This window comes from Mizuhopecten yessoensis, unplaced genomic scaffold (assembly GCF_002113885.1).
Source record: "Mizuhopecten yessoensis strain PY_sf001 unplaced genomic scaffold, ASM211388v2 scaffold917, whole genome shotgun sequence".
In the NCBI taxonomy this organism is placed as follows: domain Eukaryota; kingdom Metazoa; phylum Mollusca; class Bivalvia; order Pectinida; family Pectinidae; genus Mizuhopecten; species Mizuhopecten yessoensis.
In genome coordinates, this window is record NW_018403786.1 from 856,230 (window position 1) to 874,924 (window position 18,695).

At 32.4% G+C, this 18,695-nt stretch overlaps 1 protein-coding gene across 1 annotated transcript; it reads right to left on the reverse strand.

Annotated features, from left to right (window-relative positions):
* Positions 1-756: 756 nt before the first annotated feature.
* Positions 757-12,893, reverse strand: LOC110454719 (serine/threonine-protein kinase nekl-2-like). The gene is made up of 11 exons (XM_021504393.1): positions 12,536-12,893; positions 10,452-10,721; positions 9,845-9,945; positions 8,531-8,630; positions 7,006-7,113; positions 6,044-6,263; positions 5,302-5,325; positions 4,570-4,608; positions 4,035-4,101; positions 3,272-3,356; positions 757-2,907 (listed from the first exon to the last, which is right to left on the reverse strand). The coding sequence occupies exons 1-11, from the start codon at positions 12,668-12,670 to the stop codon at positions 2,704-2,706; spliced, it is 1,353 nt and encodes a 450-aa protein (XP_021360068.1). The 5' UTR covers positions 12,671-12,893; the 3' UTR covers positions 757-2,703.
* Between the last annotated feature and the right edge of the window lie 5,802 nt (positions 12,894-18,695).

Below are 18,695 nucleotides of genomic sequence, written 5' to 3' on the forward strand. Positions count from 1 at the left end.
TTCAAAAAATCACAGGTAGCATCATATCAATTTTAAAGGTTTTAATCAAAGATTATATTTCAATGAAGAATGATAAAAACACATGTTTGTATGTTATGCTAATATAGACTAGTATGTTTGCAAAATATCGCAAACTTTTACTGGCTTGTTAGATAGAACTACATACCACATATCCAAAGGCATTTGAATCTGAGGTTTTAACATGGGTAGTTATAATGTATTACTTTTACATGAGGTTTATTGTGAAATACCCACATATATTACAGTACCGTTTACAGAAACACATTATGAGATGAAGACAGTCATTAGAGATAAGAGGACATAAAACAATCAAGCTAAATGTTGTATTATCTGTTTCGACAACAATAAAACAATGATATCACAGCGGTAAATTGGACCCGTAAGGACACAGCGAAAGAAAGAAACATAATAAACATGCATAAATCACCGAAATTGAAAGAAAAAATGAAAAAAAAATGTTTAAAACCATTTTGCATCATTTTCAAAAGTATGTCTCAACAAAATATGGGAACTACGTTCATTTGTGGATTATAAGATATTACATAGAATTTACTTATAGGCTTAACTCGAACACATTGAATAATTACCCTTTAGATGAGTCGGCTCGTATTGCTAAAATGGCTTGAAATACAGAGATTTTCTTTTCAATACTAGTACGTGTTTTTATAAGGGCTGCATCTTGATAGCTTCTAATAAATGGTCCAAATTATCATATCATATATATATATATATATATATATATATATATATAGGATAAAAATATACATATGTCATTTGGGCTGTAAATAACAAAAGAAACCCTATAAGCGGAGCTCCTTTCGATCAATACGAAAAACACATATAATTGATGCTGGGACAGATATGTCATGTGACTATTATTTATAGTAATTTGTTTAAGTAATAGTTGAGGGGGAGGTGGGTGGGTGGGATTTTACAATAAATAATAGCTATTCGTACTATGTATTAGCACTGTATCTGAAATACAAATATTAGCAACAAGAGACATATCCTTGACACCTATGTCAGGGCACTGTTGTTTTAGAGCAGTCGATCTTGTTTGTGTCTTCTGATACTATGACTGTTGATGGAAAGACGGGATAAGATTTTACTGAATAAAAGATTGAAACATGAAATGATATTATTATATTAACTGATTTTGTAAGCAAGATAAGTCTCGATCACATACGGGTAAACTGACCTCTAATAAATGCTTAAAATGTGAAGGGGATTTATATATTAAAAAAAGTTATGTCTCTACAATTGACCTGACGGCAGCAGAAATGATGCAAACGGATAGAAACAGCACGTTCATTGTCTAAACAAAGCTACATATGTAGGGCGTCATATGTTTGTTTATCATTAAAACTAAGACATTTGTTCCTAAAAATGTAAATAAAATGTCTATGATGCCATAATGTAATGCGAACCCTGTTACACACCCTCCGTACCGCGATGGAACCAGTAGAGAATACGTTAACATAGCTGAATATATACAATCTACACAGGGCAGTATCATACCGTAGTTACTAAGGCAACGACGAGATCCTGACATCACTACATCAATAGAGCGCATTATAATATGAAACCAGGGATGACAATCATCTACACATTAAAATGACGTCACTACAATAACATAATATCACCGGATAAACATGTAAAATGTGTAATCAAATTAAGCAGTACAATGATAAAATAACAATGGGAGGAAACTTACGTAATATTGTCAAACTACTACAGGACAATACAAGGATATAAAAACAATGGACGGAAATTTAAAAAAACGATCTCCCTCTATTCGAAGAATTCTTCTTCTGTCATCCTTAGGGTAGCATTTCTCTGCCACCCATAGGTGTGTCAGATAACAATAGGGTGCTATCATGGTATACAAATATAGGCGGAATCTTACACACGTGGAATTCTCAAATAAAAAGAGGGTATTTTTCACCTGTATATACGTATATAAAATGCCCGTGAAACGCATTTCCTCAATAAACTTTCAAAAGATCAGCATATATGATTGGATACAGTAAAAACTAGTTACATACCAATAGATCAGATATTTCTACAATAATTACTGCCCGAATGGAAACTATGGAAGAGTTTTCTATTCTTGGATACAAGAAATTAAGAAAAAAAATATAAATTTTGGAATGCTAATATTGATTGTATGTGAAACCTGTTAGGCGGTACTTTTCCTTGGACATCTTATTAGAAAATAAAATATTTCTTCATCATGCTAAGCATACACAACATTTCTTGTAACATATACTGTGGTTGTTAACCCATCAAGTTTACAGTTCACTTCACTCCATAAATTATGGAAAAGTAGAACTTAACTTTACCAATAAATGGCGCTTTGTAAGAGACTTTTGTCTTTCTCTACAGAGAAGGATTTTAAGTTGAATAAATGTCGCAAAATATTTGCCTTTAACATACTTTTATATACTTGCATTCTAATTATTTTCTCATTCAAATTACCGTCATAACGTTTGGATTTATAGTGCACGGGTCACGTGATTATAATACTCACTTATTATATTTGATAACAGATATCCATCTATCGTTTGAACAATCATTGTCATAATTGCAGTAAATTATACAGTATTAAGTTGTAAAGATATGCAGGTGACTGATGCTGAAGACATACATCACATTGCACACAAAACCGTGGTAATATTCTGGTCAGGTATTCCTACTCCTAGTTCGAGACCGTGACGGGGTCGAAGAAAAGGTGGAAAAGGTTTGAGATTCCAAAGACGAAAATGTAGTATCAATGTCTTCAAGACGATGGATTTCTCTCTCAGTGTTGTAGAGAGATTCTATTATTTGCATAATGTCGCTGAATTTCTTAGTAACCCTTGTATTTTGATTCCTCTTCAGAATTTGCTGTTACAAAAACAAATAACAAACCAGGTTCAGTTTTTCAACAAACAAAATTCGTCTTGTTTTGAATTTATCCTCAGAAAATAGCGTTCAAAAATGAAACTTCATTTACTCAATATATAGCAAGATATTTTATAATCACTTAAACATAAAAAGAACATCTTACAACCAAACATTTATTTATATATACTTCAAACTTTACTTGATGTAACATCAAGTGATGTAACCTGTTAACGTGGTTACATTCTAAAACATCGATGCTAGTCATGTATATCAATGTATCTTAAATTGATCAAATTATTTGTGCTTTAATGAGAACCTAAATGTGGAAGAGATTGAAATTATTTATATGGGTTTATATACTAACCTCAGCTTCCTTTAAAGAACTTGCTGATTTAATTTCCTTGACTATGTCAACACCGTTCCGGGAGTGGATGATTTCTACCAACATGCTGTAAAAGATGTAATCGTGTTTTTTTTTACTATTTCTTTATTTATTCAAAACACCCAAATTAATAAATATATATAAACATTTATATCTTTATGTTGTATGCTTTCTCCGCAACATTACAGTGATGTTCGAAAGAAGAAGATATTGAAGCCGAATTATTAACAGCAATAAAGGGAGGTAACTTACAGATTCCTAAACGTACAGTTTAACTTCTACTTTCTTTTGCAATGGAGTAACACAAATCCGCATTTCTTCCGTATTATTGAAATAATTTCCAATCGAGTTAAAAGGAATACCATTTTCTTAAATACTATGTTTAGCCATGATGCTTTTGACAGTTTCTTTTCAAAAAAGACTTGCATGACGTAACTATACAGACAGTATAGCTATCTGAGAAGCATACCAAGAAGAGTTAGGATGACTGTCTCTAACTACTCGTGGAACGCTCCATTCTTCATAGGTAATGGAGAGCTTGAGCAAAACAGGGCAATCACAGGCGCTGTTATATATGAATTTAGACAAAAAATAGCCGACAAAATTAAACCATTACTTTTTTCCATGGTTCAATTGAGCATTGTTTTAAAATTCAAAGTGCTAGTTCTAAATGAAAGAGAATTTAGAATTCATAAAACAGCTTACAACGGAATAATGATATTAATATTGTGAGCAGTGTACTTACGACTGTAACTCGGTGGATGCCCCTTCTAAATATCTTTTGGCTTTTGTAGAGGAATGTTTTAATTTTGCTGTAAATACAATAGAAAATTATCGTGAATGCCTATATTAATATGAAGAGTACGAAAATTGAAACTATAATTTGGTATTGTGTTAGGTTCAATATCTGTTTAGTATTTTGGTAAAATTTGGTATCATAATGATAATATTGAGTATTTTGTCAAGTAAAATGCTGCAATTTAGTATTATGTATATAAATCGCAATTAAGATATAAATATGTATCGTAAAAAACTTGTTTTCTATGACTGAATCTGTAAAAGATATTTTAAAGATTCAATTTCACCATTCATTTGAATTTCTTAACACACACATAAAACACAATGCAATATGAACAAAGCAAAATAAGTGTCTGTGTCCTCGCACATATAATAAATATTCGCATATAGTATATACATGTAGATATTACCCGTTCATAATTGTTTATTTAATTATTTGATATATTATAACATATACAATAGTCATAACAAATGTTACTCACAGCTAACACCTAATCCCGAGTCTCCCGTGGTGCCAAAGGCTAAAGATTGGAATGGTAGTGGTTAGTCATGCTCATCAGACAACAAATGTGTTTTTATTAAGGATCACTATCCCAATACCAAGAACTGTAACTAATATTATAAACTGGGATTTTTCCGAAATCACTATTTTTCTAAAAAGACATCCCCCCATACCGTGCGGGACATTTAGACCAGTTGAAATATAATCTATAACAGTGTTCCGAGTAAAAGAAAAATCAGCGGGGCTAGACGGAATTCGACCACTCGACTTCACATTGTTATATCTCGTTGTAACCAATTGAGCTACCTATTCAAAGGAAGTATCCTGACCCAACTGTGCTACAGCTATATCCAAGCATAAAGCCTGTATTTATAAGCATCAGTTAAAGGGAGGTTATAGTGTATTCGAAAACCCATAGAGCATGGGAACAGGGATCCTTAAAATGTTACAATTATCCAAAAGAGCTAAGTATGTAAAAATGAATGTCATAATAAAATTATGTTTTTATCATAATATATTTGCAGCATTAAAAAGCACATCGCGAAAATATATTTTACAGCATGTTACCTCAAAGACAAACGTTATCACATTGAAATCTTATTATATGCAAACATAATGATATAAACACATTTTTATATGCAAACATTATGATATACATGTTTAAACGTTATTACATTCAAACACGATTACATACCAACATCACGATACGTACCTGCCTGTGTATGTGGCAACGACCCTGTGGGTGAAATAACATGTCATACAATTAATGAACGGTTTGTTTTTTTATTTTTCGAAATTGAACGATTAACAGTTTAAGTTGTGCTCGTGACCTGGTTAGGTTATGATTGTCTTGACTAACTTATTTTTTCTGTTTAATGTAACCTGTCAGGTATATCAGGTTTTTTTACATTGTATCTACCGGTACCGTACGTATGTTGTATAAATAGTTCTTATCACTAAAATTTAAGGCAACGGTGCCTTTACTCTTTACTCTCCTCTCTCGTTTTTGTTCCCCTTAACCTTTCTCCACCTCTTCCCCTTCGCCTCAAGCATCTCCCTCTTCCCTACTTCGTCTTTTATAAGTGCAATAGCATGCATGTGTCTTACATTAATATTTCTTATCCCATCGAATATAAGTATATTGCAATATTACAGCAACATCCCAGTCTAAAACCTCTCTAGACGCTACCGCTATTCACGCTATTGCCCTGGCAATCGTCACATTCGTTCTTCTCCTTATCACTTTTTTTATAGGTTTATGTGTTTAAAGGTCATGCTTATTTCTCCCTGTGCATTCCCCATTTTAAGCATATACTTATTTTACTCGTGCGAATGCGTTTCAGTGCTAACACGTATTTCAAAGATTTTAAGTGTCTCTTCCTGATCATGATATACTGCACATAAAATGATGTATCAACAACCAACCTTCCCGCCTCTGTAAGAACAATACTCACTCTCAGTAGTACTGGCTAGAGTTGACTGTTCACTGTCCTCATCGCCCTCTGTCTTCCGGCTCGCCTTAGCTGATGGAGTTATCGGCACTGTACACTCGTGTTCAGCAATGATCTTCAAGACGTCCTTAGCACTTGGTCTCTTTCCTTGTGTGACTTCTAACATGTTTCTGATTAGTGTTTTGATATCGTCACAGTAAGGAATTCCAGACAAATCTGGAACCTAAACATGAAAGACAATTAGTTATATTTGTATCCGAGATATTGTATAATATGATAACATATAGGATATATGTAGCTATCGGGTATATATCATGATAAAGATATAATATAAAAACATTATTTTTGCACTGCAGCGTAAAATATAATAACTTTATATATCACTTGTGAAAAGGTTTACTTTCTCGGATTTAAACCCTTGAAGATATAGATGACAAAACGAATTTTCGGCATTATCCTTGATTATGACGTCAGAGAAATCCGACGCCGTATAAACCTCATTGTTATTGTCCCTATATAACTTATGATTACTTGCTTATTCAATACAAAGTACACTCTATTTTTATACTCTACATTAAGTTGTTATCTAATTATTACACCTTAGCATTTATGGTTATCTACGTAAAAAGCAAACTGTATACCATGCTGTTCCCTATAAAGAAAACGGTTATACCTGATGTTCCCTACAAACATCATTATCATTCATCATTGTCCACTTTGGATAAAATTTATATACAGAAGTGTTACTTATGCAATGCATGTCAACTTTATACCTCATTCTAACTTATGTTATTGAAAAACCAACTAAACATATATCATTTTTAAATATATACAATAAATTATTTTGTAGCAAAATCTGGCTAAAAACGTGATTGTAACTTATTAAGAAAAATATACCTTATTTTAACTAGTATAGTAAAAAGAGCTTTATACCTTATTGTAACTTGTACAAAAAAGTAATATACCGTATTGACACTTATGTCCTTGAATATTTTCGCCAGACTTTCGGCTGAAAATGCATACTCCGACATTGCCATCTCGTAAGCTGTACATCCGAGGCTCCATATATCGGTCTGTATCATCAAATAAAAATCATAGATATGTCTGTATCGTCACATAAATATCATATATATGTCTGTATCGACCCATAAATATCATACATATGTCTGTCTGTATCGTCATATAAATATCATATATATATATGTATGTATCGACACATAAATATCATATATCTGTCTGTATCATCAAATAAATATCATATTTCTGTCTGTATCATCACATAAATATCATATATATGTCTGTCTGTATCATCACATAACTATCATATACCTGTCTGTATCATCACATAACTATCATATACCTGTCTGTATCATCACATAAATATCATATATATGTCTGTATCATCAAATTAATATGATATATCTGTCTGTATTTTCAAATAAATATCATATATCTGTCTGCATCATCAAATACAAATCATATAACTGTCTGCATCATCAAATAATACCATATATCTGTTATTATAATTAGATAAATATCCTATATATGTCTGTATCATCAAATTAATATCATATATCTGTCTGTATCATCAAATAAATATCATATTTCTGTCTGCATCGCCACACAAATATCATGCATATGTCTGTATCGTCACATAAATATCATATATATGTCTGTATCATCAAATTAATATCATATATCTGTCTGTATTTTCAAATAAATATCATATTTCTGTCTGCATCGCCACACAAATATCATGCATATGTCTGTATCGTCACATGTCTGTATCGTCACATTAATATCATATATCGGTCTGTATCAGCAAATAAATATCCTATATCTGTCTGTATCATCACATAAATATCATATATATGTCTGTATCATCAAATTAATATCATATATCTGTCTGTATCATCAAATTAATATCATATATCTGTCTGTATTTTCAAATAAATATCATATATCTGTCTGCATCATCAAATACAAATCATATAACTGTCTGCATCATCAAATAATACCATATATCTGTTATTATAATCAGATAAATATCATCATGTGAGGAATTGTATTAACAGACAAATTGTTTTATGAAATTATTATAGACCTATTTCAATTTACACGAACCCTTGGATAACTCTAGGATTTGTCATTTCTCACGATCCACAAGGGGAAGCTTTCACATGAGGTTATCCTCATTTTGGTATTCAGAGTGTACGTGATTTTATATACACACTGATGTATACCATCAGACATTTCCTGGTCAAGGTCAAGGTCAAGTGGCTCCTATCGTACTACTCTGAAAATGACCCATGTACAGCTGTTTTAAATTTACTTTCATATCCAATGTGCAGTTACATTTATATACAGTCAATCATATCATATAATATGAGTATGTTTTAATAAAGAAATACCAATCAAAAGCTCCATGAACTCTAATATGATCGTTCTGTATATTGAATAAGACAGTTTTGAATAACTAAAAGAACTAACCTTAAATGCATACGGTTCTTTCCGCACGACCTCCGGACTCATGTAACGTGGGGTACCCATCCAAACCGAGTTAGCAGCTGGTCCAGCATGTTCTACAACTCTATAAAAGCCAAATTTATAATAATCTTTAATTTCATTTTTTTAAAGCACAACATTTCGACCTCGATGTGAGGTTTGTTATGGTCAAATTCAGCAAAGGGGCGAGTTAATCCAACATAATATTATGCATACAATGTCCAGAAAATATGTTGTTATGCGTAAAACGTTTGTATGCAATGTATAGGCAATCTGATATTATCTATAATATGTTGATATACATGTAAAAGAGATATGTAGTCAGTAGACTATTATGAACGTTATGTGTATGAATATATGTAGCCAATATAATATTAGGTATTTTTTTAATTATGATATATGTAGTCATAAGAGATATCATTCATACACTGTATATATAACAATGAAGTCTATAGAATAGTATGCATACTACATAAATGAAATAAGTTGTGAGTAGAAATAACATGCATTTAAACAATAACTGGTTGTCTGGATGTAATTATTGTTGATATGATTACAAGCGGCCTTTGACAAAATCCATAAAAACCCGCTCGGGTTTTATGGTAGATTTGCCAGAGGCCAATTGTAATTATATCAATAATAATTACATCCAGACAACCAGGTATTTTTTATATTTACATATTTTTCTTTTTCAAGACATATTCCTACAAAAACCATTTGCCCTGCCCCAAAATACATTTCAGGCGGCCATTTTGTTTGTTTACATATTCCTACACCTGAAACAGGCAGTTGTAATTATAGTCGAGCAGTTGTAATTATAGCCTATATAATTACACTTGCCCTCTAACACTGTTGTAATGGGACGGCGCGGGGGCAAATGTAAATATAACAGTATAAATATAGCATGTAGTCAATGGAAATACTGTCTATAAAAAAGAAAACACAGTCAATATAAATGTAACATGTAGTCAATGGAGATACCATACACATACTGTATATAAAAAAGAAAACGCAATCAATATAATTGTATGCATACTATATATTTGAAATGAGTTGTCAGAAGAAATATCATGCATATAAAATTATAAATAAAATATGTAGTCAGTGGAGATATTGTGTATATCTTATACATATGAAACATGGCGTTGATACTTAGTATGCACCCTATGAACATCAGAATGATACCTTAGCTGTTAAAGATTAGAAGTATCTGTATCCGTCATTTATACATAGAATTGTTTCTCTATATGAAACGTACCACTATAGATATACAAGTGTGAAAGCAAATATCAAACTTACTTTGAAATGCCAAAGTCACATATCTTTAAAATGTTACCCCTGGACATCAGAATGTTTTTGGTTTTAATATCTCTGTGCATTATTTTCTTCTTATGGAGATACTGCAAATCACGTTAGAAAACATGGTTTGAGAATCATTGAATATCTCGGATTTCAACGGCAGACAAGCAAAACACTTGATACATATATGGATATGCTCCTTTTCAAATTAGTGTAAGCAGCATATTAAGCATGTTCTTGGTAAAAGATATATTTTAAATGTTCATAAACTCCATTAGTTCAAGTCTATATTATGAGATGAAATAATATCAGAAATTGCTTTAATTGTGACATGCATGCATGAATTGCAATAATAGTAAAACAACTATTATATTGTTGTTTAGTTATCATAAAGCTAAAACAATATTCACATCCCATTATGTATCTATAATCAATGTATTTAGTCTGTATATGTTACCGTTAGCCCGTGTGTATCTATTAGCAATATATTCAGTCTGTATATGTCGCCTTTAGCTTGTGTGTATCTATTATCAATATATTCAGTTTGTATATGTCGCCTTTAGCTTGTGTGTATCTATTATCAATATATTCTGTCTGTATATGTTACCTTTAGCCCTTGTGCAATTTGTTCTACGAAACACAAGAACATATCCTCCGGCATTCCCTCGTTCAGTTCACGAATATATGAATGCAGTGTTCCACCGTCACAGTACTCCATGACCATGAACACGGTGTCTTTGTCCCGGAACGAGTCCACATACCGGACCAGGTGACGGTGTTTGACAGTTTTAAGGATGTCCTCCTCGCGCTGCACGAGTTCCTCTTCTCGTTTACGGTTGGCAGCAGCGGGGAAAGGTATCTTCTTTAAGGCATATTTCTAGATAATAATAAAGAGTAATTCTTGTTATGAGCGCAAGTCAGTATTTATAAACGACCGGTAAAAGATAGCAACACTGGAAGTTCAAAATCTGCATTATCAAATAGTGATTCTGTCGGATAATACATAGGTCAGCAAATATATAAGAGTTCCGTAAATATTGTATCAAACTTTTGGTACAAATTAAAGGCATCGATAATGAACACAAGCTTTGTACATGGACAAAGTATATGATATGTAGCGAAAGAAAATTATATTCTTTGCAGGGTCATATACGGTAATTACTGAAAATAAACTAGCTTGTCAACGTTCAGAATGGAAATAAAGGATAATCTGTTTGGACTACATAAATAAGTTATGACGTATTTTTCTCATTTAAATGGCAATATCAATTAAAATGCGATCAGGAAAAATGGTGCTAACTTGCAAACCAGTCAACACAATATACGTACAATTTTATTCTGATGTATTATCTTGTTAAATATGTCATTATTATTCTGCGCAAGGTTAAACTCTTCGAAATCAACTATTTGTATATCACTTTCATATCATATCAAGACGTATCACGTTCTCACAGTGATAACCTGGGTAGGTACGATAATACGTAATAAAATAAGTGGTTCGTATTGCATTATTTGCGGGAAAACAACCTTACAACACAGGGTTTCCAAAGATGCAGGTTTTGTTGAAGGTACTGGACCAGTTTTTATGGTCACAGTCATGATCTCGCAGGGAAATATGTTTTCTTCTTTTCTATGCGAGATATGAAGATCGATGTTTTTGATTATGCTCATTAGTGAATAGTAGTTTTATTATCAATACCATCAGAACGTGACATTACTTGGATCAAACCTAAATTTTCATGGCGGGTGTCGTCAATAAAACATAAGACGCTTACCCTTCCGGGATAGCTGGTCTTTGTTCACATTTTGCCCTAGTTTTATTGAGTTTGTTCACATTTTGCCCTAGTTTTATTGAGTTTGAGATCACTTTGCCCTAGTTTTATAGAGTTTGAGATCAAATTTTAGACGTGACTAATTAGCTGCAATGCACCAAATATGTTACCTAGCTGTTTCACATGAACATGAACGTCAATAAGAAGAAAATTATCTCATGTGTGATTCCCTCAATAATATCGCATGAGGTAATGTCTAAATTAACATTGTTCGTAACATAAGGCGAACAAGTATAACTAGCTATAAAATGTACCAAAATAATCTAAAAGATAAACATGAAGCGAGGTGTTAATCTGTAAAACCTATACAAAATTCAATTTGAAATAGATATATAGTACTAACATTAAGAATGTGCACAAGTATTAATACATTTTAAAACATTCCAATCTAACACTTTTCTGTGCAGCGCAGAATTATCTCCCTTACACTGTCAAAACTAAACCTGATGAGCACGTATACCATAATCTCTATACGACACATATAAATAATCAATAAACCTTTATAGACTTTGCTCCTTTTTGTGTATTAGTACATTTTATATACGTTTTAGATAACTTGGCCTGGAACAACGGTATGACACTCTAAATGATAAACCATATAATACCACTACATAATATTATGATAAATGACAATCAAAGCAGACTCAAGAAATAAAACATTGTCCATAAGATATGTAATTAATAGTTTGTAATTCGCAACATTATTGCTTTATAGTATACATTATATATTTTAAATCCTATTATATGATTGTTCTTGTTCAATTAAATGTACACGGGTAGGTAACAAAGGACTAACCAAGGTATTACTAGTATAACCGTTATGTAGTCGGTGTAAATGGAAATATTAGCATTCACCTACCTGTATTCGAGACTCCTTCTGACCCTTCTCATCGGCCTTTTTAACAAGATACACTTGTCCAAATGTTCCTTTCCCTATCAGGTCAACCTCGACATAATCTCCAAAAGTCTTCTTCCTGGCTGCAAAACCTGCCATTTTGGTCGAGCTGATGGTATAGCGTGCGTCTACATACTATATAGACGTTTGGAAGTTAACAATTTACGTCGCACAGGTTGAAAATGATCTGTTTACAAGAACTCTGCACCAGTTTTCCACTTAGCACTGACGGACAACCAAGAGTTGCGTACGTAGAAGCAGCATGGAGTTGTTGACGAAAACTTCCATTGGTTTGTCTTACCTTACGTATTTAACTTCCTGAATCATTCAACCATGCAAGAATGTGTGCAATGTGTCTGGGTACGGGTCTACAATCAGGGTGCCTTATTGTGATTGATTCAGTGATTTGTTTGGTGTGTACGCCGTAATGTATGTATACACATGGTTTTTATGTTTTATTTGTGTATAAATAGTGTTGGCATGATCGCAAATGTGTCGGGATTTATAATTTTTATAAAAGGAGCTATCCGAAAAATCACACGATAATCGTTTAAATCACCTACAAATCGATGCGTGTCCTCTCCTACCTGTCCACATAGTTTAAACATAGCAATACATAGTTTCACATTCGCGGCAGGGGGTATCGTGTATTGATTACGTTGTGTAATTGTAGTCGTACCGGTCAGGTAGTGGGAGCTTTATAAAACAATGACAGTCGTCTTTATATTGAATCTGACGATTTTTTCTACATTGCCATTGTAAGTTAGATTCATGATTTATTAAACAAAGAAAAGCAAAGATCTTACAGAGCTTAGTTTCTAAATCGTTAAGCTGACAACTATATTACCAATATGGCATTGACAGTTTTATTGATCTGCCAGCTCAAACTCAGAAGTCAAATATTTATTTTAGAATTATATGTTATGACATGTTAGGCTCACAATTCTATCATCTGATACGGCCCTTTGCAGTTTTACAGTTTTGTCAGTTTAAACGCTTACGTCATATTTGTTTTCTATTAGTTACAATATATGGCTTGTTAAGCTGACATGGCAACACAAAAATTCAGTTTTGACAGCTTAACCATACATTTGTTAAACCTTATTTTACTTGATCTATGTAACTATTTAAATGATTTTGTAAATAATGCGAATGGAATTGTAAAACAAACTGCTTCGTCAATTATGACACGAACAAACCGCGATGTGTTCCTGTTTCTGGTGGGTTTTTTTATATGTAACATCTACCGTTAGGTAAATAAGATATTAGAATCTTGACAACTACTAGTAAACTTATTGAACAAGAAATACTCTGCACATGTGGCTATTGAAATATAAAACACATTTCACAGGCGTATGCAATATGAGCCAGATGCACTTTTAAGTTTAAGAGCGCCCCAAAATTGAAATACTTCATTACCATTGTCACAATTGTCAATGTCCTGCTCTATAATATGTTCTCCGTTGATATTGTTTCGCAGTAAATTTACAGAGACACACTTATTTGTAAAAAAAATAAATGATCAGTCAAGATAAAATCAAATAAACCTTAAGGGGTCGAACCCTTCATCTGTACAATGTCTATCTTACACTTAACTAATATTTTTTATCCGGGAATTATAATGCACAACATCAACATGAAGGATTAATATCTCGAAGCGCAACAAAAAATAAAACCCATCTTTTCTGTTGCTTCATCCTCGATAAATAAGAAAACAAACGCCTAAAAAAAACACTAAAGGGAATTTTATCTTCACTTAAAAACAGATACATTGGCACCGTTTGCCTTAAACCAGGGTTTTGAGTGTATGACCTATTCAAGTCAACCTCAGGAGATAACAAATTGTTGATGTAGAGTCGAAGGATTCGTAATTTATCACATAATGTACTGTGTTTTCCAGTGAATATACCCATGTCATATTGTTTTGCGTATTAAACCATGTAATATGACCTTTCAGCCCTGTGATTGGTTGTAAGTTTCAATTGTTTCAATTGTGACGCCACGCCTAGGACATTTACATGACGTCACAGAATTAAGCACTGGAGTCAAAATGGGGCTTTTTACATTTCAAGTTTGGATGAAAAATTGTCATTTTACACGAAAAAAAATGCCACTTACCTTGATTATGTGATAAAAAGGGATCTTACACTCGTTTTCATTTCATTTATGAAACTCGTCACGAATTTTCATTTTAGCTCGCCTAATCTCATATGTACTCATAAACACCAGATTAACTGACTTATGTCGCTTATTTGATTTCATAACCAACATATTATATTTAGATTTGTTTTCAACACGAGCGAGCTGGGGTATCAATATAGGGGAAATACATCAAAACTCCTTCTGATGTATATCAATGACACAGAATAACACAGTTATATTATGATTTGAAACACAGCATCCATGAAAAAGATCCATGATCCATACAACCTATAATAACATGTCAGAGTTTCTTTAAATAATACTTATGGGATGACCTCAGACCACATTTGATTTAAGTTACTTATATGAATGAGTTGCGCCTTTATTATTTATTTATTTGCTCATCTTTAGTCAGTGCTTCTCATTGAATGGTTCATTGTCATATTAAAAGGAAACATGTGAGAGTTCTTAGAAAATAGTCCAACTTCTCCAATCCTAGTTTGTTCAATACCAGCAAATACACTCGGTAGTGTTTGATTCTCCCGTTACAATTAAGGAAGTAATACAACTGTACTTAGATAAATCCTCGGTGATTCATTTCTAACATTTATCTTCACCTCCAACATACTGTGTTATTAACAGATAGGAAGTCCTTAACTAGAAAATCCCTAATGTAATCTAGTGAACATTCAAGTTCAATTCAATATATAAATGTTTTGTCATTGCATTGCACTCCAAAAGCATGTCTACTTGATTTGATGAATACACGCATGCTATTGTCGTGTGGTAGTTTATAAACGCGGAACATTTTCTAACAATATTCAATTATCTTGACGGTACCTTACCTGACGCATTCCGTTTGTAGAGGTTGTCGACACCACTTATGAGTGACGTTTAGGAACACAGTGTATATGAATACATGTGGCTATGCTATGTTCAGCCCGCTTTTAAAGTCTATATAAGTATGAACTTTCCCTAACAACATACATTGGAACCACAAGGCCGTGTAGTCCAACTACTAAGTATGACCATGGTGACGAACTATACCATATTTTACGAACACTGCCACTTCAAACTCCCAGCGTAAGAATATAACCTGTTGTCATGGACTGTATGCAGTCAGTCCAGTTAATGGTGATTAGGACTTGAAAGCCTACGATGACTTTCCTTTAATCTTTGTGTCACGTGGTTTGCTGTTCTTATTCTTTTGTCGATTATGTAGTTTTGTTTGTTAACGCTATGCTACTTTTTTCTATTTCAATATTAATCAAAATAATCCAATATGTCACTCTCAAGTGTTATGGAAGTTAAACTACATCTGTTTTCCAAAATCGAAATAATAAAAAATACTGTATTGCAACAAAATGATATACAACAACTAAAATTAAGCATTATTTCAATTCGATAGGTGAGCGTATTTAATCCAGCCACTACTTATTTCGTTTTATCAGCCACTGTTTCAGGGAACATATTGTTTCTTTTCTATACAAAAATTGTCCAGTCATTTTACTGCAAACGAAAATTGGCTAGACTATTGAGTAAACAGTTTAAATGGAACTATGTTAGGAAACCGCAATCATTAACTACAATGCTGTACTTTTATAAACAAAAAACAAGAGCTTATATAAAGTACATATTTTATTTGACATGTACCACATATTACAAAAGATCGTAATTGATTAATACAATTTGGACAACGGAAGGCAAGTTAAGAGACATTATAATAATAATATTCAGGCAATGAAAGTAAACGACCAATCGGGCAGGTAAGCTAAAGTACATGTTGCATTTCAGACTAATTTAACACACACAACAAATTTATTCTGCTTTAATATGTTAGTATATATGCAAATATATCACCATCTTTAACATGATATGTTTCAAGTAATAAAATGGACATTTTAAAAAAGTACACGAGAACCATGAAAAATCACTTTAGATCTGACTCTGGCCCCGGTTTCATAAACGCTCATGAGCCAGCAGACATTGGTTTCAAAACGTCACAACAAGGCGCACTGTATCAGTTAGACAGTCCAAAAAAAGCCTATATAATCACTTAATTATGATAGGTAATACATACAAAACATCAATAATGTGAAATGCTTACTTTAAGAATTATTACTAATTCGTAAAAAAAATACATTATATTTTTTGTATTTTTCGACACCTTTTTGCATAATGAGAAAATATTTTGTAGAACTTGATTGGTTTCTATGACATTATCCGTACAGAAAACGAAACAAGGTATATTGTACAACAAAGTCCGTGTAAATGAAAAGTTAAAATGCAAAATGAACAAAGTAAAAGACATTAGACTGATCAAATGTTTTTAAAATCAACTGGAAATTATTTCTACGTTTCCAAATGATAAACTGAGACAAATGCTTTTTAGTGATAGAATATTAGTTATATCTAATGATTATATTAAAATATCCATTCGTGTTGCTCCTCTTAATATTCTTTTGATCTGTGTCCTATTAATTATTAAATATTATTAACACCTTGTAATCAAATAAAAAATACCGATATTTTTCACATTTTCGTAAATTGGAAACATCGAAACATAATAAATCCGATTGCCTTGTACCATTGTATAGACAAATCTGCACGAAAATACATTTTTTTACACAATATGGCATCAGGAATTTCAGTTAACACAATTTCAGCTAATTTCATGAGAACGACTTGGTCAAATACAGAGGAGCATCTATTAGCTTTTATTTAAATATTTCACCAACACAACAATTTCCAACAACATGGCGCTTTTCACTACAAATTGCAAGTATAAAGGGATCATTTTCTAAATTTAAATGTCCTTGGATATGTTTCAACCTTTGAACGGCAGGGACGTTTTGAAATACCATATGGTAGTTAATATTTAAGAGTGTGTGTCGTTCCATTTACTGTACTCAATCTAATATGTACATACCGCAATATTACGGAAACATGAAAGGGATGGACACTTCAATATCAATATAAAAAATAACTCCAGTTCATTAGGCCTGCTTACATTCCATGGTTGTTAGCGACGTTAGAGCTGAATTGTTCCTATGTTTCACTGGTACAGAATTGTTGGTCAAAGATTGAGAATAATTTCTTCGTGATACAGAAGTAGGTGACGTTTGTTACAAAGTTTTTATAAGCGCAGTCGTCATTTTATAAAGACAAGGTGAGTATGCAGACAGCAAATTAGGTAATAGTAAGATATCAGAACATCCATTAATCTTAACCAATAAACTCATTCACCCCTGATATGTTCTAATGAGCTATTCCAACCTTTGAACTGGACTGGAAGAGTTCAAATGTGGCTTCAAGGGTGAATGAGTTAAAAGACTCAACTAAATCAATAGCACATAACACTCTTCAATATAATTTGTATTCTCATATCAAAAATAGAATCAGGATACTTTGTATCCTCATGTCTATAACTTAAATTTTTAATAGTTAACAACATAGCGATATTCAAGCATTACTGCGTCTACTGAAATAACAAATTTTCTTACAAATTTACATATATAAAAAATACTTATTTGTATAAAAATTCCTATTTGGTCCGTACTATTTTCACTGGAGGAGATTTAAACTACAACCTCTTTCATAGTTAAAAAAAAACAAGAGGCCCATGGGCCTTAACGGTCACCTGATATATTTATACAGAGAGTTGATTTTGTTTTTAACATGAACAGAAATATTATTCAAAGCGACAAAAAACAATAAAACCACCTTACTCAATATCTAGCATACAGATTTCAGACTAAAAAGGATTTGAAACTAACACCTCTGATTCTTAACAAGGAAAATGAAGAAATTTTAGCACACTGACTCCTTTGAGCCCCACCCTACAGCCCTTGGGGGTAGGGCTGGCTCAAAATTTTCAAAGTATCAAACTGTCAATTCAAGGTTATAATTCCAATCAAGTTATTAACATGTAATATTCAAAGTATCATTTGCCATTATAAACCATAATAAATTTTGCCCCCCC

Excerpts from the sequence above, each read along its gene's own strand:
- LOC110454719 (XM_021504393.1), bottom strand. The coding sequence starts at position 12,670 with ATGGCAGGTTTTGCAGCCAGGAAGAAGACTTTTGGAGATTATGTCGAG. Across the intron at positions 10,722-12,535 it reads AGAAGGAGTCTCGAATACAG|AAATATGCCTTAAAGAAGAT; the intron begins GTAGGTGAATGC and ends ATTATTATCTAG. Across the intron at positions 9,946-10,451 it reads AAATTGCACAAGGGCTAAAG|TATCTCCATAAGAAGAAAAT; the intron begins GTAACATATACA and ends CGTGATTTGCAG.